At 39.9% G+C, this 24,907-nt stretch overlaps 2 protein-coding genes and 1 long non-coding RNA gene across 3 annotated transcripts; all 3 read left to right on the top strand.

Annotated features, from left to right (window-relative positions):
* Window positions 1-953: 953 nt before the first annotated feature.
* Window positions 954-2,006, top strand: LOC113295697. The gene has a single exon (XM_026544024.1). The coding sequence runs from the start codon at window positions 954-956 to the stop codon at window positions 2,004-2,006; it is 1,053 nt and encodes a 350-aa protein (XP_026399809.1).
* Window positions 2,007-12,840: 10,834 nt separating this feature from the next.
* LOC113299197 (uncharacterized protein At5g41620-like) lies at window positions 12,841-16,935 on the top strand. Its single transcript, XM_026548167.1, has 3 exons — window positions 12,841-13,296; window positions 14,196-14,321; window positions 15,174-16,935. Exons 1-3 carry the CDS (start codon window positions 12,907-12,909, stop codon window positions 16,677-16,679), a joined length of 2,022 nt encoding a protein of 673 aa, XP_026403952.1. The 5' UTR covers window positions 12,841-12,906; the 3' UTR covers window positions 16,680-16,935.
* An 849-nt stretch (window positions 16,936-17,784) lies between these two features.
* On the top strand, window positions 17,785-18,806 carry LOC113300125. Its single transcript, XR_003335450.1, has 4 exons — window positions 17,785-17,859; window positions 18,114-18,260; window positions 18,457-18,496; window positions 18,759-18,806. It is a non-coding gene; the product is annotated as an uncharacterized LOC113300125 (long non-coding RNA).
* The last annotated feature ends 6,101 nt before the right edge of the window (window positions 18,807-24,907 follow it).

Genomic DNA, 24,907 nt, shown 5'->3' with positions numbered 1-24,907 from the left:
GCCATCCAAATGGTCACTCCAACCATGAGAGTACAGATCCAACACTAACTCGCAATTCTAGAAAGCCAAAGAAGGCAAGATGAGGCTTTAAGGGATCTTCAGCAGAGGAACCTAGCTCTAGAGTTCGAGAACTATCAGCTACTGAACTTAAGGTCGAGATCGAGAGGATCTTCTAGCCGAGAGACATCAGGACACCAAGGCCGAATCGGGCAGGTACCACCTGCAGTAGGACCAAGCAATTCCGGTCGATCAGGACCACCCCCAACGCCACCCATCGGAAGATACGTTCCACCTGAGGATTCATCGACAGACGACGAAAGGCACGAGAGGAATAATCAACATAGAAACACAAGGTCCGACAATGCGACTGAAGCCAAGCTAAGAGAGTTAGAGGAAAAGATAAGGAAGTTGTCAGGAACCGGCGAAGAAGATAGGCTCGCCGAGGTCATAAGCGAGGCCGAGAGGACCCCTTTCACCCAAGAGATAGAACTAAGGGCCTTACCACCTAAGTGCACGCTCCCCACCTTCCCATCAAGGTTCGACGACACGGGAGACGCAGTTGAGCATTTGAAGATGTACACAATGTCCCTAATACAATGGAAAAACCATGAGGTGGTAGTGTGCAAGTTCTTCCCTGCAATATTGGAAGGCGAGGCAAGGAAATGGTTCTACAACCTCGCACCAGGAAAAGTCGACAGTTATGAGACTCTAGTCGAAGCCTTCCTTGAAACATACATGCACAACAACAGACCTCGGCCCAGGGTCAACAGGTTATTCACCTTGGCCCGACAGTTTAGAGAACCTCTCATATCATTGACCGATAGATGGAGAAATTTGTGTACAGAAATTGGGAAAGTACCAGTCGACCAGCAGATATTCGGGTTCGAAAACGCATTAGGGAGGTCGGACCCCATCTGGATAGCCATGTTTACTGAAAAACCACAGACATTGAAATGCAAGAGAATTTCATTGCCCTAGAAGAAATTCAGAAGGAATCAAGGGATAGGGGAGTGCAAGAGGCTAGTGCGGCGCCCGATTCGACATCGTACGATGTTCAAAGGCGGCCCGAGAAGAGACCGAGCCCACCTACGCGAGGAAATGAGAAGAAGGAATGGGTGGCTAAAGGAAAGAGGTCGAGGCACGAGGCGAGAACATACACCCCTTTGAATGCTCCACCAGAAGAAATCTTCAAAGAGGTTGAAAAAAGGAGTGACAACATATACCCAACTTCAAGAGGGATACAGTTCGAGGAGACCAAGGATCACCCGGAATATTTCCATTATCATCAATATCGAGGCCACTCTACAAATAACTGTCGAGAAGTGAAAGACATCGTGCAACACCTTATTAGAGATGGTTATCTGAGACAGTTCGTCCGACACCCAGCCCAGACGACCGCAACGCCCGATGCATCCGTTCATCAGGTCCGAATCGACAGATCCACGCAGTTTGTCAACACGATTTCCCATTCCGCCACTCAAGCGTACAATCTGAATCCTGGAATTATGTCAAGGATCCACAAGAGAGATCATAATGAGAAGGAAATTTTCAGTGTAGCAAAAGTTTTGCCGATGGAACCCTGGATGATGCGACCCATCTTTTTCTCGGCTCAGGATGTCCCGATGAACGACCAAGCTCACAGTGATCCCTTGGTTATCACCCTGCTGATTGAGGAATGGGGGGTAAGAAGGATACTAGTAGATAGTGGGATCTCAGTCGAAGTGCTCTTCTACGATACTTTCAAAAGGATGGAGTTGTCAGATGATATACTCGTCCCATCGACATATCGTATTTACGGTTTTAATGGGACCGTAACCATCCCGAAGGGTGAAGTAACTCTAAGGGTATCAGATGAAGGTGGTTACCTAGATACTTTAACCATATTCTGCGTGGTTGATGTCGCCTCGCCCTATGAAGCTATAATCGGAAGACCATGGATCGCGGGAATCAAAGGAGTGGCATCGCCTATCATCAAAGGCTACGATTCCCAACGTACAAGGGGATAGCTGAGGTCGTAGGAGATCCACAGGCAGCCCGACAGTGCATGCAGGTCGATGCCCAGATAAATGAGGAGCGGCGAGCACGACAAAGGGGAGAGAAGAAAAGGCTAAAGAAGCCAAAGTCGCAGAAGAACTGGAAAGAGTTATTTCGCAGGCGGTCATGACTTACGAAGCACAAGGAAACGAGCCTTCATAGCAATTAAAGGAGACGACGGCGTGAAGGAATCAAAACCAAACTTCTCGGCCGTGGAACCTACTCGGGAGATTAATTTGGGAACTGTAGAAGAACCAAGGGTGGTAAGGATCGGGTCCTTACTATCGGACGAACAAGTAAACCAGCTCGTGGCGGTGCTAAAGGAAAACATGGACGCATTCGCATGGAACATGCACGATATGGAGGGATAGACCGGAGGTATGCTGTCACCATTAAATCGACCCAAGCTTCAAACCGTCCGACAAAAGATGAGGCGAATCGCACCAGAATTACAGACGGCTCGAGAAGGAGCTAAAGAAGTTACAGGAATCGGGAATAATCAGGAAATCGCACTACCCACAGTGGATATCTAACATGGTCGTGGTACCAAAGAGAAACGGAGGAGTCAGAATGCATCGACTTCAGCGACCTGAACAAAGCTTGTCCGAAGGACAGTTTCCCTCTCCCAAGTATCGATCAACTGGTGGAATCTATAGTGGGGTACGAGGCACTAACTTGATGGACGGATACGCGGGGTATAACCAGATCCCGCTGGCTCCCGAGGATCAAGAACACACCTCCTTCTTCACACCAAGGGGCCTATACTGCTACACCAAGATGCCGTTTGGGCTGAAGAATGCAGGCGCCACATATCAGAGGTTGGTGGGCGACATGTTTGAAGACCAGATCCACAACACCATTGAGGTCTATGTCGACGATATGCTAGTAAAAAGTCGCCTAGCCAAGAATCACATCCGAGACCTGCGGGAAATTTTTCGAACGATGAGAGAATATAAAATGAAAGTTAACCCGACCAAATGCGATTTTTGGGTCACATCGGGCAAATTTTTGGGATATATCATCACTCCAAAGGGGATAGAAGATCCCGAGAAAGTCAGAGCCATCCTCGAGATGCCGTCACGCCACAATAAAAGACGTCAAAAGCTGAACGGAAGTATAGCAGCATTGGGGCGATTTATTCGGTCGTCGACAAATGCAAGGATTTCTTTAGCACTCTTAAAAAGGGAGAGAAATTCAAATGGACGGACGCTTGTGAGGAGGCGTTTCAGAATATTAAGCTACATCTTGCAAGTCTTCCAGTATTACAAAGACCCGAGCCATCGGAGGTCCTCACTATACCTCAGCGCTTCATATGCTATCAGTGCAGTCTTAGTTCGAAATGAAGGGGCGAGGAAAACCTGTTTACTTCATCAGCAAAACATTAAGTCCCCGAGAAAAATTATACAAGGATGGAACAGATGATTTAGCTAGCTTTCGCCACCTGAAGTAAGACATATTTCCAAGCCCATCGGATCCGCGTGCTCACAAAATCACCTATTGAGGCGGTACTGGACAATGCAGGCCGATCTGGAAGGATCTCCAAATGGGGGGCGCAAATTAAACAGTTCAATGTTTTCTACGAAATGAGGACAGCAGTGAAGGCACAAGTAGTGGCAGATTTCTTGGCAGATTTTCCACTAAGCGACGAAGATGAGGTCGAGGACATACCCGGAATGGAAGAAGATCGAGAAGACCCGGCCGACTTACTCGAAGCAAGTAGCCCATCACGTTGGGAAGTATTCGTCGATGGAGCGTCGAACAAAGATGGATCGGGACTTGGGATAGTCTTTACCACACCAAAGGGACGAAAAATGGTCCATTCGTTTAGATTGGAATTTAAGGCGACAAACAACGTCACCGAGTACGAAGCTGCGATTCACGCCCTGAGATTAATCGTCGAGATGGGCCTACAAGATGTAAGACTAACTAGCGACTCGCAGTTGGTGATCCGACAAATCACAGGCAAATACGCCATCCACGACCCGATTTTGCAGAAGTACTGGGAGCTCGCCCAATTCTATATCGACCAGATCCCAACATCAAATTTCGCCACATATGCAGAAAAGATAATCGACACTCGGACGCATTGGCATATATTGCATCCCAGCTCACAGACCCAAGTGTGGAGGGTATTCGTGTCATGAGACTCCTCGCCCCATCTATACCAGAGACACCCGAGGTGCACGTCGACGTGGCTATCAACACGGCCGACAGATATCCGGACGGAGATTGGAGAAAGCCGATTCATTCGTACTTGGAGACAGGCGAGTTACCCAAGGGGCGACCCGAGATCAAAAAGTGAAAAGCAAATCGGCCGCTTACGAGCTAAGAGACGGAATCCTATACAGGAAATCATACCTGGGACCACTCTTAAGATGCTTAAGTAAGGAAGAAGGCCAGACAATCTTGAATGAACTACACTATGGAGCAGCCGGAAATCACAGCTCGGGACGAAGTCTGTCAGCGAGAGCGAAAACGATGGGATACTTCTGGCCGTATATGAACGATGATGCAAAAAAATGGCGCAAGCTTGCGAAGAATGCCAGCGGTTTGGTAAGAAGATACATGCACCTTCAGTAACTCTAAACTCGGTAGTAAGCCCCTGGCCCTTCGCAAAGTGGGGGATCGATATCGTGGGACCATTACATGTGGATCGGGGCAGAGAAAATACTTAATAGTAGACGGATTACTTCACTAAATGGGTGGAGGCGGCACCACTGAGACATATCCGTGACAAGGACGTCTTCAGGTTCATTTGGGAGCACATCATATGTCGTTTCGGAGTACCGGCGGCCATCGTCTCGGATAATGGAAAACAACTCTAGGGAGAAAACATCGACCTACTATTTAACACCTACAACATCAGAAAACAAGGCTATCCCCATATACCCTCAAAGTAATGGGCAGGCCGAGATCACAAACAAAACTATCGCCGACAATATGAAGAAAAAATTAGATGGAGAATACGGTAATTGGTGCGAAGAACTCTACAATGTTTTATGGGCCTATCAAAACACTCGAAGGGAAGCAACAGGGCTATCACCTTTCATGCTGACCTATGGAACCGAAGCGATACTACCAACTGAAGCAATGATACCCACCACAAGTACTGAAGCCTGGAGGCGAAACATATCGGCAGATCTAATATTGGCCAAGCTCGATGACTTGGAGGAAACAAGGGAGATGGCGTTGCAAAAAATGGAGAATTACCAAAGAAGAGTACAACGAGAATATTACAAACGAGTTCGACCAAGAGAGTTTAAACCGGGGCAGTTAGTGTTGAAATATCTAGCCGATTTGGAACGTGACAAAAAGGGTGGTAAACTAGCGGAAATGTGGGGAGGACCATACACAATCGTGTCTAAAGCTGGCGAGGGAGCTTATCGATTACTCAAACCAGACGACAAACCCTAGTTAAAACCGTGGAACGGTCAACATCTGAAACTCTATTACCCATGAGGGGCTCGAGGGAAACAGGTAAACATACTTGTCATTCATTTCTTTAAAACCGCGAGGGGTAGGAAATATGACATGAGCGACCAATGGTCATTCGTACTCGGGGCAAAGTCAGTGAGGAAGTGCCGAGGTGACTTGCACTCGAATGGTCATTTGTACTCGGGGAAAATCCAGTGAGGAAGTTCCGAGGTGACTTACACTCGAATGGTCATTCGTACTCGTGGCAAAGCCAATGTGGAAGTGCCGAGGTGACTTACAGTCGACAGGCTATTCGATACTCGGGGCAGTGGCAGTGTGGAAGTGCCGAGGTAGCCTAAGGGTACTGGTGGTTGGAATCCAGATACCAAAGGTTGTTAAGATACGATTTCTTCTCAGCTAGGTAACCTACTTACATCTGAAAGGTTACCCCCATCGCAGGTGGCCGTGACCACTTGCCCGAGTTGGTTGGTCGATAACCACTCGGGATTATCGGGCCTAGACCTAGGGCGACTATAACCCTTCCACTGAATCTAAAAGATAGTGATGAGATACCTCGGCTGGGACATGTCATCGGGCCCGATGACCCTCCTTGTTGAGTGTGTTCGACAGAAAAGGCACTAATAACCAATACATGTGACATCAAATGCAGGTGTGTAACATAAACAACAAGATAAGGCTGAAATTGTCAACATAATGGAAAAGGCGGAAATTGTCAAGGAAAATAGAAAAGGAAAAACAAGCCTGGCGACGCAGCACCCCATTTAAAGAAATTGTTCAAAGAAGCATGGGACAAGTGTTCAAACGAATTACAACCCACAACAAAGGGCAAATTAGTGGCGCAGCACTACAAAAGGCGTGATCAAATCCTGGGTGGAACAGCACCGGCCCCTTCCCTTCCTTTGAGCAACCTCGCGGCGCTTTTGCGCGATGTACTCGTTTACACCGGCCTTGATCACCTCAGCAAGCTGGATCTGATGAGCGTTTCTCTCGTCCACAATTTGCTGAGAAAGCTGCTCGGCCCTCGACTCGGCAGCTTGGAGCTTAACCTTCGTCTCGCCTTCAGCCTTCTTTCAGTGCTCCACCTCTTGCCCGAGGTTGTGCACATCTCGCTCCAGATCCTTAGCACGACCCTGCTCGGCTGCAACAAAACATTATAAGCATGTTAAACACGGAATATAGCAGAACACGGAGTAAAAACAACAAATTAACTCGGTCTTAAGGCCACCCCAGCATGCACTCCAGAGACCTGATAGGGTTGACAACACAGATTCTAACGACTCCACGGACTTGGAAAACTCATCCTCGGCCTTAGAAAGCTTCAAAGTTAACTCATTATAGTATTGTTCATTGAATTCATTCGAAGGGAAATATTTCTTATGATCGCTCCACTCGGCCCTCTGACGATTATAGGACAATTGTAGCATCAATAACTTGGCTTGGGTCCACTCTAGGTCACTGGACAACTTATCGAAACCCTTGGTCCTTTCAAGAAGATCTCGGTTGGACTGTTCGGCCACAGCTTTTTCCCTCAAAATTCGTCGCCGATCTTCATGAAGATCTCGATTTTGAAGCCTAAGGGAACCATTTTGACTCTCCAGATTATCGGCTAGTAACGTTTTATCACCAACAAGTCTTTGAAACATGCCCAAGCGAGCCCGTAAGTTATCTATCTCCTCGGGGACATACTCAAACATGCGATATCTGTCCAAATCCTCTTGAAGTTGCTGGATCTCGGCCTCCTGTCGGTCTATCTTCCCATCCTTATTGAAAATTCGTTGTCGAAGATTCTCCACAAGATCTTTCTCGATATCCCATTTTCTCTTCATAAGCCTATACTCCGAAGAAGCGTCTAGATCTATACTAGATATTTCGGCTAGAAGAACAATAATTGACTCAGGACATTGGTACGAAGAACTCAATCAATACAACTATGTAAACAATATACCTTGCGCATCGGCGAGTTTGATCTCCAGATCACGAGATCGTTCATTCTCCTGCTGAAGAGCAGCCTCCAACTTCCTAATCTCTTGTCGGCGGAGTGCATCCTCCAACCTCGACCGATTCAACGCCTACAAATTCCATCCCAAGACGAGATTAGTAAGGCCCGATAACATCAAAAGGAAGAGTTCAAACAAACCACTTACCAGATTATCAAAGACCGGCGCAATGTCATGATACAGGGGCACGACTACAATCATCTGCTCATCAGTATAAGAGCCGAACTCCTCCGAGTGTAATGCGCCAAGAGAATCACACATAGGGCCCGATATGGTAAAGGATGTCTGAACACCCGAGGGAGACCCAACATCCTTTTGGGGAGGCTTTTGGTGCGATGTTTGGGTCGGCCCCTGAGGTCCAGGCTGCACGATAGGAGTCACAATAGCAGTTTTCACAGGAACCTCCCCTTTCTTCTGACCACCAGCATCCTCATCAAACAGCTCCTCGTCCCCGAATATATCGTCCTCATCATCTTGATCGGGGATGTCGATCACAACGTCCGAGCTTTTCAGCACCACTCCCTTTGCCGCCACCTTCCCCCGAGAAGGATTACGCCTTTGAACCAAACTTTCACTACCACGAGTATCAGACCCTCCAACATTTTCATCCTCGCGTCGAGGGAATTTCTGCACAAGGCTTAGCGTCAGAACATGTGAAGGCAAAAAATAGGGGCAAGTACATGTACTTAGAATAAAGCTATATGTTTGTTACCTTCCCATGATCCTCCTCGACCCTTGTGCCAACACTCCTCTTCTTGGAAATAGAAGCTGATTTGGTAGACTCGCCCTGAGGCTTAACCTACGACAAGAAAGTAATCAGTACCCCAAGACGATACAACAGGAATCAAAGAAAGTGGAAAGAAAACAACATACCTTATCATCGTTAATCACCCAGAATGGATAAGGCTCTGCAGGAAATTGAGGAGGAGGAAAGCTACCATGCAAAATTTGGCCGCGAACAAGAAGTGGAACTCGGTCCCAGTATGGGTCATTGGTGTGGCGAGCACGCTTGTTGGAACCTTTACCAAGGGGGTCAGCATCTAGCATCAATCTGTCAACACCCTCGAGTATAGATTTCTGACGGTGAGGGCTAGCAGCAAAACCAGCAAGGTCGCCATTGGTAGCTGTCCCGCTCCGGTAGTTCACGATGAAATTGGCAGAAGTGTAATCGGAAGCGTCTCCAGGCCTATAGGTCGACCAATCGGCCGTAGATCCGCGACCCTCGCCTCGGTCTCTCCACTCATTCATCAGACGGAAAGTGTTGTCATTCCACTGAGTCAAGGCCCGATACGGACGAAGCTGCGACAATACCTCATAGTAGAAAGGGCTGGCAGGGTTGTATAGAGGAAAGCGAAGGCCAAGTTCCAACTGCCCACGAGTGACGATGAACGCCTCAGACGACTGCTCATGCTTATCGACATCGGTCTTCTTCAACACACCCGTTTGGCCCGAGACTAGGGTCACTTCGTAGTTTTGAAGACCGAATTGTTCCTTCAACTGTTCAATAAACTCATCATCAGATAAGTCTTTGGAGACTCTCTTATCGGCCCTACATAAAAAAGAGGGAGAATCATCAGGGAAAAGGGAATTTATAGCACGATAATCGTGATGGGAAGGACTCTCAAGCCAAAATAGGGAATCAAGAGAAACAACATCGCCCTCGGAGAAGGTATCACTCACACACCTTTTTTCAGTCATTGACGGAGAAGAAGTAGCCATGACAGAAAGCGAACGGAGAGATATGAACGTTGGTGAAGAGAGAAGCAAAAGGAAGAACTAACCACGACTGTGCAAACCTCACCAACAAAAACAGCAAATCCGAAGACAGAGAAGATAAGAGAATCACCGGAATTAATAGCGTCGGCAAAGTGGGAGGAAAAGAAAAAAGAAGAACAAGACTTGGTTTCTCTGAAAAAGGGCGAGCAAAGGAAAGAGAACATGAAGGTAGGTATTTATAGGGTGCAGCGCCTCAACCGACAACAACTGTTACAAGTCATAAAGGGAGAATTAGTGGGAGACTGCATGGCGGAATTCTCGGCATGCTCGAGGACGTGGGAAGGTGGAGCGATTTTCTTTCCCTCGTGCCAAGCACACGAGCGAAAGAAGGGGCATAAATGTAGGTGTAGATAATCCACAGGGCTAGGTGGCAAGATCCTAAGCTGTGATACACCAAAGAACAAAGAGCGGCGAAGCACAAGATAAAACCAAATGGCGCAAAGAGAGAGGTATCACGTGGGTCGGACGTGATGGACCAATAGTTGTCGGATGTGACGTGACCCTCATCCTCTGACAGGTCGGGCGAACAATCAGAAAGCACTCGGTCAGACGAAGGAAGATGGTCAAACAAAGGAACGAGAATAAAGAAGGGCGACATCGTGTTAACCAGACGGTTAAGACTCGGCCTCGGGTGAAGAACTATCGGTCAAACCAAAAAGTCGGGCGAGCAGTGAAGGTCCGATAGGGAACAACTAAATTGATGTAATGTGACCAACATTGTAATTCTGTTGTATGTCGACCTTGGCCTATAAATATGAGAGCAGGTCGAGAGAGAGAGGCAGGTTGAAAGGGAGAGAAAGAAGACACTACATTGGAGAGTTTGAGAGTTACATCATTTGAGAAGGAGAGAACACCTTGTAATCAAAGAAAAGAAATAATAACATTCATACTTTCACCCCGTGGACGTAAGTAATCATACCGAACCACGTATATCTTTGTGTTTATGTTTGTTGAACATCTTGACTTAGTTTTAACTCATCTTCTATACCATTGGATGTAGTGTGTGATTTATGCTACTACAACAAATATACTTAATCGCATAAATAAAAAGGAATCTTCACGAATTGCTTAGAAATGACTCGAATCGTACGAGTTGATTTGCAACTCGTACGATTTTTAAAACCTTGCAAGTGACTAATGCTCTAACACAAACACAAAACCCAGTATTAGTATACCCGTGAATATGTGATTAATCATCAGGAACATTGTCAATTAAATTGATTTGATAAGCACGTCTGGACAAGAACAGAGTTCCTCGACAACCTTGAAAAGATTTCCTAATTGTTCTTCATTCGTCATCGCATTGTTAGACCTTTTTTCCCTTCACAGCTGTCGAGCTGAGATGAAAACACGTATGGTTCAGTTGACGGTCAATATCATGACATGTGTAAGCATGTTTTTTTTAATCAAATGCTCTCATTTTAAAATGTTTGAGATAATTACACGTGGATGGATCCTAGAACCTTTACAATATAGGATTAAAGTTGGCATGGTTGTTAAACCTCGTTTAATCGGGGACCCAAAAAAAAGTTAGGGGCCCTGACCAATTTATACCCACATCATAAATCATAGGGTTTCCAAAATTCAGTGAATGGTCTATTTTATCCTTTTCTAATAATAAAAACAAAAAACCTATTAATCCTTAACTCTAAGCCTCAATTCATTTTCATTTCTAAACCAAAAAAAACATCAGTTCTATCTTCTTTCTCGCCTCTCCATCACGACTCCATTAATGACTCCAAGATTATTTTTTTCTTCACCCGATTAGATTTTTTTTTTCTTCACCCAATTAGAAAGTAATTGAACTAAAACTTACTAATCTACTTCCTATTCGCGTTTAATTTGAAGATTTTTTTGTAAAATTCGGTTTCTAACTGAAAAATAACAGTTACAGAATAAGGGTCGTCAACCTCGATAGTTATATACCCTAACAATTTTTCATCTGCATGTTACTTGTACGAAAAATCGTTGATGTCTAAGGTGTAGGAGATAACGACCCTTTTTCTGGGTTTTAAGATTTTTTTTCCCTAAAATAGAGTCGTCAATGTATTATAGAACCAATTGACGATCATACTCTGACAACCCTTTTTTATACACTAACGACTCTACATGACCAAAAACTACTTTTCTATCTAAAAAAATGGAAGGATCGATATCTTAATTTAGTAGAATCGTCATTGCGTATTTAAGAATCGTCATTTCATATGACTACATATATGACGACCCTAAGTGTTATATTTTACAGAGAGTTTTGGTTTTAGAGTCGTTCTTGTGTAAACAAAACAACATAACGACTCTAAGTGATCTAGCTAAAAAGGGTCGTTAATGTTTATCACACTACTTAACGATTTTTCATAACCTGGAAAAGTTGCAGGTTTGAGTCGTTATTGGTAGTGTCAATAAAGTGACGACATTAGAGAGTCGTTTGGGTATACACCCCCGACTATGACGACCCTTACACTGAGTTGTTCCATAGCGTGGATGATTCGACCACTTGGAGCAACAAACAGACAAATCGAAGGGTATAAGATGTTTACCTGATTGTTTTGAGCTTCAGGTTCCTCATTTTGAGGGTTAGTTCCTTCATTTTGAGCAATGAGATCTTCATTTACACCATTATTCATGGCTTCCTACTAACATGTCTTCATCATACATCCAATCCAAATGGGAATGCAAGATAATCTCACCATCAACACAATCATGTTTGTTATTTGAAGCTTCACCAACATCATTTCCTCCACTAGAATCATTCATTTCAAATAACCCTAACTTTTCCCCCCCAAAACTCAACTTCTCCTTCTCCACAACTTAAATTTATCCCTAAATCTGATTTTAATCTAACTAAACTAATTAACAACTTAATTAACTTAATTAACACTAATGATTTAGGAATAGTTTAGGCATTTAAAATATATTGGGATAAGAGATAACCACCAATTGCTATTTCATGACCCTTTTTGTCCTGTAATGTGAGGCCCCTAATTATTTTTTGGACACCCAATTAAATTAGATTATTAAAGGAGAGTACCAATATTATTAGGACGGGTACCAATTCACCTTAAACCAAATTATCTCTATCAATGGATTTCTGGATCGGTACCTATCCTAGTATTATCCGTACCGCCTTTAACAACCATGAAATTTGGGGTGCAAAATATGTGTACATGTGCAATAATGGATGGAAAATCTAAATTACAGTAAAACCGATATTAATGGATGAAGTATGGATAATTCTGAGTTATCTTTCGCAACTACGAACAAAGTTAAAACTCCCATGTCATCATAAAATTAAGCAGAGTAACAAATTAAAACTCCCCTGTCATCATAAAAAGTAGAGTAACAAAAAATACAAACAAGCCCGAAATTCCGAAGGGTGTTGGAGGATCCCTAACCAGCCCTTCTAGCATTGTGCGGCAGATCCCTTTTCTTTCTCTCGCACCGGGTTTCACCCGGTAAAATATCCACGGATATCAATCATTTCCGGTAAATAAAACAAAAATGTAAAAACACGACTCGACACACGCACACAAAAAAAAGTAAAAAATGATAATCGTTTTCACTTTTTCTGTAACGAAACAAAAAGAGAGAGAGAGTGAGAATTGAAGTGAAGAACCAAAAAAATCCACTGAATTAAAAAACAGAAAAAAAGTTAAGAGACAGAGAAATGGAAAGAGAAGAGAAAAGTGACGACGAAGAAAAAGGAATATTAAGAAGAGGAGCAGCAGAAAAGGAGGAATTTTTTGGATTAAAGTTTAAATCCGGGATTTCAGTAAGTAAAGAGAGGGTCCATTACTGTACAACACCAGTGCCCACTTGGAAAATTCATCAACTCAACAACGGGAACTTTGCTGTTACTTGTTTACCACCACCTTTAACAATTTCTGCTAGAAAACTTGGTGCTCAACTTTGGGAAAACATTCACATAATCCTACCACTTTCTACTGAAATGCGTAAAGGTACTTCTTCTAGTGGTGTTAAGCTGAGGCAACTTGCAGAAAAGGGGTATAATGATCATCCTCCTCCTATCCATTTGGCTGATCCATCTCCTCAACAGGTACAGTTTCCTATTTAGAAAGTGTCTTTAATTAAGTAATTAGTTTAATTAAGTTGCAGAGTATTTCCTCCCTTCTTCAGGTTGATCTTTATGTATGTTTCGATTGAAACATGAAAACTGGTATTTTCTATTCATGGGTTTATCTGGAGTTTCTGATTATACCCTTATTGATCTTTTATTTCTTTTCCTAAGCTATTTATACTGTATTTCTTTTTTCACTCTGAGATATTTTCGAGTTCTAAATTTCTGGGGATTTACCATCATTTAATGAACTTATTATGAAGCTCATCTGCTTCTACTTTGGTTTAGGTGCTTAAAAGAAGCCTGGGTTTGTTTGATGTGATTAGACCTGTATTCTATGACATGGTTTCTGAAGGAGTAAAATAATTTGTTACAATTGCTCCCTGATCTAGTAAACAAGAATAGAATTGTCCTTTCAATTTTGGTTGTTGAATTGATTAGTCGGTGGGCTGTATGTTCAATATCAATAAAATCATCTTAATATACGCGACTCTCAATATTTGAATGTAAAATATGGACTTCCATTGTTTCGCCAAACTGAATTTTAATTTCCATTAGTCTCTTGCACATCGATACATGGAAGTCCTTATTAGTAATACTGACCATGACAGAACTTTCCGCTGTTATCGGTTTTGCAACCGTTGCAGTATGCTTCCTACATGTTGCATGTGGTAAGTGGAAACATAAAATAGCAGATTTCACTTTAATATTTTCCTTCAGGTGTTGGAAACATAACCTTTGGTTATCTGCAAATCTGATGCACAATTCCTAATTTAATGTGGCAGTCTGACTCCACAATTTCTTTCATGCTCTTGTTTAGTCTATACTGTTTATAGTTATTCTTTATCGGATGATCTTTATTTTGTTTCTCGTACCAGCTAGATAGTGCAGGCAGTTTAAGGAGGCAAATTGAAGCATCCCTGATGAAGCACCATCACTCTATTGAAAGGAACAGTCATGCTCTACAGCCTGTTTCACCCGCAAGTTATAGCAGCTCAACGGAGGTATGCATGACCTAATTGTCCTTTCTGATTTATGTCCTTTCAATTGAAAACACTGATGAATTAAGGAGAGCTGAATGCTTTCTGTCCTTGCTCAAATAAATCTTTCATTTGCTACCAACTCTTCAGAGCAGGTGCTCTACTATATTGTTGTCTGGTACTTTCATTCATGGATGAATGTGGATTTGAAAAAACGTAGATTCAATGGCCTTGCGAACTTGCATTTTTACTCAAACAGAGTTGGCCAGTACAAAGTGCGATCAAAATCATTTAAAATAAAGGTGGTAGTTTGCACTTAGAGAATAACTTTTGAAACCAAAGCCTGGAGTATCAGTTTGGTTTACGAAGGAGCAGTTTCATGAAATGAAATATTCAAAAAAGGAGTTCCTGACACCTGTCAATTTTGGCTTCATCCGTGGTATCATTCTAAAGAGAAATTAAGTTACTTAAATTACATAGATGTATATGATTTCATGTTTATGCCCATTTTTTTTTTGTAAACACTCGAACTAGGGTCATAGTGTTCATCATAATGTAAAATAGACGCACGAAACTTTAGGCCCATCTTATAATAAAAGTTACATTGGTTATACCAGACATTAGGGCGATAACGATGAATGTATACCGTTGTAGTTTTTCTTTGTAAACGGTGGCAGTTGTGGTACTTTGTCTACCCAACGAGTACAAGACCCCGACGTAATTGGCTAAATGCAGAGCACTACCGCCACCAATCAGATGGTGGGGTTCTTTTAAGCCAGATTACTTGTTGTCATATGAATTACTTTGATTCACTTCCTCTTGAGAAGTTATCCCTATAAGTTGATTCATGGTTTTGTGTCTTTTTTGTTCTCTCAGGTAACAGCATACTTCCCGCCGGTAACTCCTACTGGTTCCTCGAATATCAGGAGAAGCCACAGAGAAGCAACTTGTAACCTTAAAACATCAACAGAGTTACTACAAGTGTTGAATAGAATATGGAGCTTGGAAGAACAACACACATCCAATATCTCATTAATTAAAGCACTCAAGATAGAGCTAAATCATGCACGGTCACGAATTAAAGACTTGCTGCAAGAACAGCAAATGGGTCGCCAAGAAATAGGTGAATTGATGAAGCAAGTTGCAGAAGAAGATCATACTCGCAAGAGTAAGGAGCAGGCTCGTGTGAAAGCTGCAGTTCAATCCGTCAAAGATGAACTAGAAGATGAAAGAAAGTTGAGGAGACGGTCAGAAACCCTTCACAGGAAATTATCTCGAGAGTTGTCAGAAGTGAAGTATACATTTGCGAAGGCTTTGAAAGAATTAGAGAGAGAAAGAAAAGCACGAATGTTGTTGGAAGACTTGTGTGATGAGTTTGCTAAAGGAATAGGAGAGTACGAACATGAAGTACGGTCAACGAATCACAAATCTGAGAGGGATAATTGTTGCAGGGATGACCATGATAGATTGATACTTCATATTTCCGAAGCATGGCTTGACGAACGGATGCAAATGAATCTTGCTGAGTCTAGATTCAATCCAACTGAAAAAAATACGGTAGTAGAGAAATTGAGTACAGAAATAGAGACTTTCCTTCAAGCTAAACGATCTGGTAGTTCTAATTCCAAGAGCAGTGATATTTTACACCCCAAAGACTTACCAAATGATGTTTCTTTACGTCGTCAGTCTCTCAAGTCAGTGCACTTGAATGACACTGTAACTGCACCTCAAGCTGCACACGACAAAGGAGAATCTCATTGCAGTGATTCCCATTTTATAGAGCCGAAAAAGAATGAGAGTGAAAAAGGAAGCAACATAGCAAATGGAAAGGAATCGGTAGAAATTCATCCTGCAGAGACAGCAAGGGCTAATTCTACAAACAAAAGACTAGGATCTCGCGAAAGGACCAAGAGTCGTACATTGTCCAGCGTTCAGTTTGAAGAACAGATGGCTTCTGTCAGAGAAAAACAAGAGCTAGTAAGAGAACAAGAATCCGACATTCCCCATGAGTTGGAAAACTTTCAGACCTCGAAAGAAGGAACCCATGAAAGAAATGTTAAACGAGATGGAACTCATGGATCAAAATCTAAAAATATGAACAATAGCTTGGTAACAAGTCAATCAATGCTGTTGGATTGCGAGAAGTTGTATCCAGAGAAAAATTACAAGGAAGATTTACTTGGTCACTCTGCATGGAGACGTAATGTTAGTCCTGCACGACAATGGAGTTCAAAATTTACCTCATCTGACATCGAGATATCTGCATCCTCATCTAAGTGGCCTCCTCGAGGAATGCAGGAGACTACTTTAAAAGCGAAACTGCTTGAAGCAAGGCAAGAAGGCCGCTGTTCACGTGTTACACCTTCGAAGAGTACATCTTAGGTTAATGAATCACAGGTATTTTCCTGAATCATATCGGAAGTCCTGATCTTGATTCCATGGGTTATGTGAATAAGGTACTTGCTTCTCTGTTATATAGCTGATGTACTGTCGTGCGTATGTATATCTGTGTTAAGTAAGCTTTAAATGTTTAGTAAGCTTTAGATCTTATAGAGTTATGTAGTTTTGCAAATCTGGAGCTGTATCTTTCCGAATTGTTCTTTTAATTATCTACAGTATTGGCCCAGAATTGAGTTCCTACAAGTGTCAAGTGAGTTGAAATTTGAAGACCGGGTGAACCTCTTGCAACTGTATTAGTATCTGTTTCGCTATTCCCACCGCTCTGTTTTTTATGGGCTGTAACAATTTTGGGAGTCCCAGGGGTTACTAAAATGATTAACCTTTTTCTTTTGGGACGAGATCGGCTAACAAAAGGTTTCGACAAAACCTTCTGTGAAAACATATCAAACGTAGGATCTTAAATATCTAATGGTTACCATGTTGATAGTATTTTAAATTTAGTACTCCCTCCCTACCTATTATATGGGCGGAATTTTGGATTTTACTTATCTAACTCCTTTAAGAGCATCTTCAAGAGAAGGTGCAAAAAATTCTATATGGATTTTTTATTTAGTCCTTTTATTTATGGGTTTACACATAGAGTAAATATAGGACCTCATATCTAAAAAACCATTTCCAATAGTGAGAATTTCAACCTTTCTTAACACTTTCTTGAACACCTTCATATTTAAAAGAAAATTAGTTAAAAACATGACGTGGAGATGCAACCGGAGGTGTAGATAACACTTCTTGAACACCTTCATATTTAGTAATTGGTCCCTCCTAACTTGTTGGACCCTACTGTTGGACATGAATTTATGCCAAACGGGGGTCTAAAATCCTATGTGTCACTAAAAATAGATAAATCTACACTCTTTTGGAGATGCTCTAAAATCCTAACTCATATAAGCCCCCACGTTGAACGGTGACCCTCACCCACTCTTACCCGCTCTTAGAATTGCTCAATTCCAGTTTTCCTCATTGGAGAGAAAAACAAGTCCTTTTTCATAAAATAAAGGAATTTTTTGTTTATTATCCCGAAAAAAACAAAAAAGACAAAAAACAAAAACAAAAAAAATCATTATTAGGGTTTGCTTCTTCTTCGTCGTAAACTGATGACCAGGTAACTAAACAATTGTATATGAATAATCTTATTTGCTTATTTTAATTTTTCATATTTGTTTCCTAACCCAACAGATCTGTTCAGGTAATCTGCTTAATTATCTCATCCTAATATATGTAACTCTAATCATCTCTCTTCTTTTTTTCGGTTATTTCGTAACCCTCCAGTTATGCCATATAAAAACAAAGCAGAGTCCTTCTCATTTCAAAACCTTAATCTATTAACTAACTCTTTTGTTTATTCTCTTTTCTTAGGGTTCCAAGGACTCTGCTTTGAATGTGAATGGTTTTTTCAACTATATCACCACCATAACCAGCAGTAGCACCATTAACTCCACCGTCCAACACCAATTTTTCGTTTTCTCTTTTATCCCGTTCTCAATTATAAACCCTAAAAACATTGTAAGTTCTCTCTTCTATTTGTGCGTTTATATTATTTAGGGTTTTAATATGGGTTCTGACTATTCATTTGATCATGAAAGCTTATTGTATTTGAATGTGCTAAGTTTGATCTGTAAGTTTAGTTATTTTCTCGGGTTTCTGTTTGGATGCACGTTTTGATTTTGTTATTGATTTCCTATTTATTTTAATTTTGTAGGTGATGATAAGTTAATTTGAATGTAGACGTTCTCTAATTTGTAAGTTCAAGCGTACTTATTTTTTTGATTTTGGCATGCATTTCCTAAGGATGTTTGTTTAATTTTCTGATGACTTTAATAATTTAGAAACTACAAAATAAAAATGTTTTTCTAAGATACCTATTTGTAACTAGCTAAGGTTAAAACTTGATTGATTCTTATTTTCATTTATTTTTTGTTTGTTTAAGATCAAAAAGATTGTTCTTTTTATTGTGCATCTGCTGGTGGAACGTTGAAGTTGCTTTTATTTTTTGGTGGGCAGAATAATCTTTGTTGCTCAAGAAAAGGATCGAGGATCGGAAAGCTTAGGCAAGCAACATACATTTTCTGCAATTGTTTTTTCCTGATTATTTGATTTTTTTTAGTGGAATCATTTGTCTTATCGTCGTTTTGCTTAAGTAATTTACTTCTATTTTTATTTGGGTTTTGTGGTTAAGGGTCTACCAATTCAAATCATACTGAGATTTATGTTTTTTTTCCATTTATATTTGTTTTGTTCCGCAGGATAGGGTTTACCATTATTTTGATTCCTTTGTTTTCTATTTATTATCATGTGTTTTGCTTTTGCAGGTGAGGGTTTAAGTGGTTCAAACCAAAAAAGAAACACAAAAAGGTAACTACTATTGTCCTCTTCTTATTATTATTTAATTTGTTGGCTAGGGTTCATTTTCCTAAACTTCAGCTCAGTTGTATTTCTTCGGTCGAACATAATCACTTTCCCCCAAACAACGATCATATGAAATAGTCAGCTGTTGGTTTTGTGAACTATGTCGACATAAATAAGATGAACTCAATCGTTTTTCTTTGTTTTGTTAGTTCACTGATATAAATCATGATAAAATCCAATTGACTTCACTTTCCCATAGTATCTTATCTGTAGCCTTATTTGAACATTAAGTAACACACTATGCGATCTGAGTAGCTGGAATCATTTGTATGAGACCCTTCCTTACACTTGGTAAAGCTACAAGACCATTACAACATTTTTTTTATGAAATGCAAAAGTCATGCTTTGCTTATTTAATTATAGCTTTGAACAAAAAAGTCTTAACGATTTATTTTTACAAAACTACTTATATGTTTTTCGAAGTATGCTTCACACTGAATTTGGGTAACATTCTTAGCTCTACCATGGACCTCGAACCATTTATATACATTTTTACAATTGCATCACCCCATCATTATAGTGCATACGCTCTCGAAGCATGGTAGATCCAAAATTTAAATGGGACTATGTGAACTGACACCTCCTTTTGGTATCATATTTATTTTTGGCGTCACAATTTCTCCCTGGTAAAATAACTATGGATTTTTACATGGTATTGTCTGGCAGAGGAGATTTTTAACTTAAAATAGTTTCAAGATGCCGATGTTCTATCATCTGGGGTCATGATTGAACTTTTGCTGGCTTCCTTGGTATTTGCGTCTTTTTATGTTATTGAATAATAACTTTGTTTGTTAATTTTTGCTTACTCATGGGTTGTCTAGTTTCATAATGCATAGCCTTTAAGTACAAAAAGGATGTTAGAGTCGAAGTGTACATTATGTTGTTGCCATTTACAGCTGTTTATAGATATAAATATACAAAATTGTGTTTTATCTTATCTTTCAGAGTCTATGCACCTTCTCATGATCATTTATTTGCATCGATTGTTGAATGGGTCGTGGAGTGGTTAAATTAATTTGAAATTTAAGATGTTATAATATTCTTTTAGATTCATTGCCTGAGTGTCTCATTATTTTTTACTGCACCTCATATATGTCATGCAAATACAAACTATTGTTTTGTAGATTTATTGAATATTATGCAGAACGGAGCGTTTAAAATGCATACTAGAAGTTGATTCCTTTACCATAAGAAAGAACAAGTTAAAATACAGTTTAGCAACTAGCGAATAGGAAGTCATGGCCACTATTAGTCATACGTTCAGTTATGCCATATGATATTAATATGAAGTTGCTTTTGGTGTTAAAACCACCATTTATAAGGTAGTATTTATTGCTATCGATTTTGCTTCTTTTTTTCTTAGAGTTATGTCTTACCTGTTCCACGGACTTTTGATTTACCTTCTCAATTGGACACAAGATCAGGAAGCCTAGAAGACACTATCCGAGTTAGGCTTGAGAAACTATCTCGGTTAGATACACCTTAGAGTTATGTCTTACCTGTTTGCGCATGCATTTGTTGGATCTGATAGTTTCTCAATGGGATTTCAAGAAGCCTGGAAGAACTCAGATCAGGTGATACCTTTCTCATTGTATTTTGTGCTTTTTTTTTTATCTGTTGTTTTTAAAATGCTGACATATATTTCAATTGCTTTGTTGGGGATAAGGACTGGGATGATATCAAGTTTGCAGTTGACAACAAAGTAGATTTTTATGGGGTTTTCTTTGTAAAAGATGCAAAAGTGGTCGATGAATTGAAGGTGTATATAAAAGGTAAAGTCCAAGAACAGTAACACATTCTTAAAAAGTGAACTCAGTTCGTCTTTTGTATTGCAGGTATCTTTGAAATGTAGTCAATTTGCAGTTGGCGACGCTTCTCGCTTTAGGAAACATCTCCAATGATTTTTTATCCGTCTTTGATGTTGACTATTTTTTTTAATAATAAAAATAAGTTGTTATGTGTAGAGATCTGAAAACTTATTTTTATTGTTTTTCATTGTAGCGAGAATTGCTGATTACAGTTTGCTTCTGAGGGGTGTCCAGAAAGCAAGTTAGGTTACTGTTTCCATTGTAGTATTATCCATAAAACTAAAATTGGATTTAGATTATAAGAATACGGATTGTATGGTGTCACTTTCACATACTGCTCTAAAACTGAAGTGTATCCAAAGAAATTTCCACTACAGACCAGTTTTCCCTTATCTGGAATTAATCTCATTTTTAGTTTACTATAAACATTTTATTATATCTCCACTTTCACAAAGCCTTTACAATGAATATATGAATGTGCTTAGATCATTTTCTGTTGATTCATTTTGTAGAGAGACTGCCAAAATTTTGCTACCAAGAATGCAAAACTTTGACCGTGTTTTGCAACCTATGGATAAACAGTAAGTGCATCAAAACACGACTCAATGCCCATGTGTAATGGATGGGGTATTTAGATGATTAAAAAAACCAACTTAAGTTTTTATATTAGTGATCTCTTAGTAATTTCTCATTCCAGTGTTTCATGTTTTGGCATTTTTAAAAGTGCAGTGTACTTCGCATTAGTGTATGTGGAAGTTATATTAATTCAGTCATGTTCACTTCAATTCAGTGTATTTGCAGTCATGTGGAATTAGAATACTTTAACATCCATAGTAACTCAAAAATCATATCACTTAGCCTAGAAAAAATAGGAGGATATATGCACTCTCAGTATGAGGGTGTATTCTTATGCCTCAATTGTATCTCTCCCTATCCATGCAGGTAGAACTGGCCAAGAAAGAATGTTCAATATTTCTAAGAATTTGAAATACAGAATGTCCAAATGATTACTTGGGATGAATTTACCTTTGCAAGTATTAGTGATCGATGACCATTTGTCCATTAGCAGGACTATATAGTATACCCCTATAATGGACACTGGAACATCAAAAATATCGTGCCCAAAACCTATCAATCTCCACTACTAAATCTGATGTGTGAGTATATATATATATGTACAGATGTATGATACTGCTAAACTTTACAATTCACGTTTCATTGTCTTAACACTCTTTTGTTGTTGCTGTTGTAGGATCAGGTTCATTTTATATCTTGCTATGTCTTAAGGTCGCTCACGTACCCAAGAAACAATAAGGTGCTGACACTTTTCTTTGTTTGGAGGTGTAAGTCATCTTCTTTAATTCTGTTTTGGTGGTCTTTAAAGTAAAATAGAAAATATAAGGTGTTGGCACTTTTCTTTGTAGGATCAACTTCATTTTATATTTTTATAAGTTCTCATGTACCCAAGCAACAATAAGGAGCTGAAACTTTTCTTTGTTTGGAGGTGTAAGTCATTATCTTTATTTATTTATTATTTTGTTTTTGTTTTGGTGTTCTTTTTGTTCACCGATCCTTAATAAATTGATTGCTTAAAGTGATCATCGATACAAGTGATCAGTAAACAATAAACAAAAAGAACTTTGGTTTTCCCTTAATCCAGACTTTTAAAGCAGTTGGAATGTTGGTTGCACTTATCATTTAACCTATAGTATTTTTTTTAACAGAGATGAGGACCATTAACGGCGGTTTAGTATTTTCGTGCATCAATTTTGTAACTACATGAGAGTGGGAAGTCTATTCTTGAGGTACAATTTTGAGTTGGTATGTATCTGCTTAGGCATTTGTCTATAACTTTCCATTTTGAACATCACATCTCAAACTAGCTCAGCTGACGATCTTTTGTTTAAATCTTTTTCTCCTATATTGAGTACTTGATATCTTAGCTCAAATAGAAGAGCACATGCTTTTCAACCATGTAGATGTGCGGTTCGACTCCCACAGATGGTATTCTTATTTGAGTAGGCTAAAACCTTACATGATTCCGATAACAAGATAGAAATCTAAAGACATCAATCCACATCAAGCATAGGGATTCTATCAAATCTGACACCTTTAGCTTCGTCGCGTTAATTGTAGGACAAAAACTTGGTGACACCAAATAAAAAATGTATCGGGACGTGGGAGAGGCGAAGCCGAGCCACACCAAATACAAAATATGGTTAAAAGAAAAAGATGAATTGGCGAAGCAAGTTTGCGGAGCCGCCCGGGCGTAGCACGAGAACAAAATCTAGTCCCACAAGATAGGCGGAATCATATTTCCAAAATAGAATGTCCACAAATACCCTTATGGTACATAGATAATTGTGTTGGGAATACGACAAAGGGTAAAATGAGAAAAAACATTACAAAAAATGAATTCCAAGTAATTTTCTTAATCTAAGAGAATTGGTTCTCTCCACATATATATATATATATATATATATATATATATGTGGTACAGAGAAAATATGTGTTTGGTCGTCAAACAGACTTTGGGGATGTAAACATAAAATTTAATGGATCGATATTTTTTTCCCATCTAACAATTTAGGTGAAATTAGTAACAAGATGATTATCCAGTACAAGTTGCTCCCATTATTATCACCACTCTCGAAGTTTTGCTATTTGTAGTGTTAATTATATCTTTTACTTATTCAGTTTCTATAATATTCTCCGATGAAATTGAAGCAAATAAGTCTGTAAAAACCCTAATTTAGATGACAATTTCCCTTTTCTTTTTTCTAATAACCTTACTTTTATTTGCGACTATACGAATTTGATTTACTTCAAAATCGATAAACTGTTTTGTATTTTACATATTTTGCTCCACTATGAAGGGGAGTGAGAGCCGGAGGCCGACACCAAATATTTATTCAGACTCGACTCGACTAGGTAATCTAGTCGACTCACCACAATCTGCTAGGTTGAAAAATAGAAAACATAATTGATTGTTCATATTGAAGAACACCATAGATAATCAGGTTCGTAATCAAAACCTAAACGATTATGACTTTTTTCTTCACTTTTGAAGAACTATTCCACACACAATTGGCTATGGTCATGAAGAAGACCATCCGAAATCGCTAGGATTATAACCGGAACCTAGCCGATTATGAATGGGAATATTATTTACAATCGGTTAGGTCAAAGTATAATCGTAGCCGTTATACTAATAAATTTTAGCCAAAATATCATTTTACAAAATCGGCCCGATGTTTTCCAATTTCCTTGATCTAATTATTCGAATGTCCCAATGTGCCCACAATCGGCTAGATAATCTTTAAATAACCTATCTTGATAATTGTTTTTTTTTTTATCATAGGGGTGTAAATTGGGCCAGGCCAGGCTGCCCGGGATAATTATTAAATGGGACGGTATATGGTGGGCAGGAAAATCTCTTACCTATGAAATTAAAAGGGCCGGGGCAGACAAGATTAGTTATCTACAGTTAGTACCCATGGCCTCCCCAAGCCTGTTATGTAATTTGGGCTCGGGCAGGTAGGGCCGGGAGGGCCTAGAATATTACTTAAAATTAATATCACAAAAATAAAATAATATATATATATATATTATTAAAACTAAAAAGAAAGTTGAAAAAGCGGGGGTCTAACAACACCACCCAATATTTCGCTTAGCAATTTGTATGGACTAATTCCAAAATACTTTGCTAGAGAATCAACTAGACAGCCAGACTCAATTTAGATAAAAGTATCTCAAGGAGTTAATATCTCTCTCTTGATTTGATTTTTACTCAAGCTAAAAACAATAGCGAGTCTTTATCAAATACAAGGAATAACTTGGACGGTACCAAAGACCAATGTCCAAGGATCAATCAATATCAATCAACAACCAAAGGTTGGATTTCTAATTGATGATCACGAACGCACAACCTGTATT

Source organism: Papaver somniferum, chromosome 7, assembly GCF_003573695.1.
Source record: "Papaver somniferum cultivar HN1 chromosome 7, ASM357369v1, whole genome shotgun sequence".
Lineage (NCBI taxonomy): Eukaryota > Viridiplantae > Streptophyta > Magnoliopsida > Ranunculales > Papaveraceae > Papaver > Papaver somniferum.
Note: the sequence above shows the minus strand (reverse complement) of the source record. Positions and strands in the feature narration are given on the sequence as shown.

Bases quoted from the DNA above. Each gene is read 5' to 3' on its own strand.
- LOC113295697 (XM_026544024.1), top strand. From the start codon at position 954: ATGCAAGAGAATTTCATTGCCCTAGAAGAAATTCAGAAGGAATCAAGG.
- LOC113299197 (XM_026548167.1), top strand. From the start codon at position 12,907: ATGGAAAGAGAAGAGAAAAGTGACGACGAAGAAAAAGGAATATTAAGA. The intron at 13,297-14,195 runs GTACAGTTTCCT...TTCTCGTACCAG, and splicing joins CTGATCCATCTCCTCAACAG to CTAGATAGTGCAGGCAGTTT. The intron at 14,322-15,173 runs GTATGCATGACC...TTGTTCTCTCAG, and splicing joins GTTATAGCAGCTCAACGGAG to GTAACAGCATACTTCCCGCC.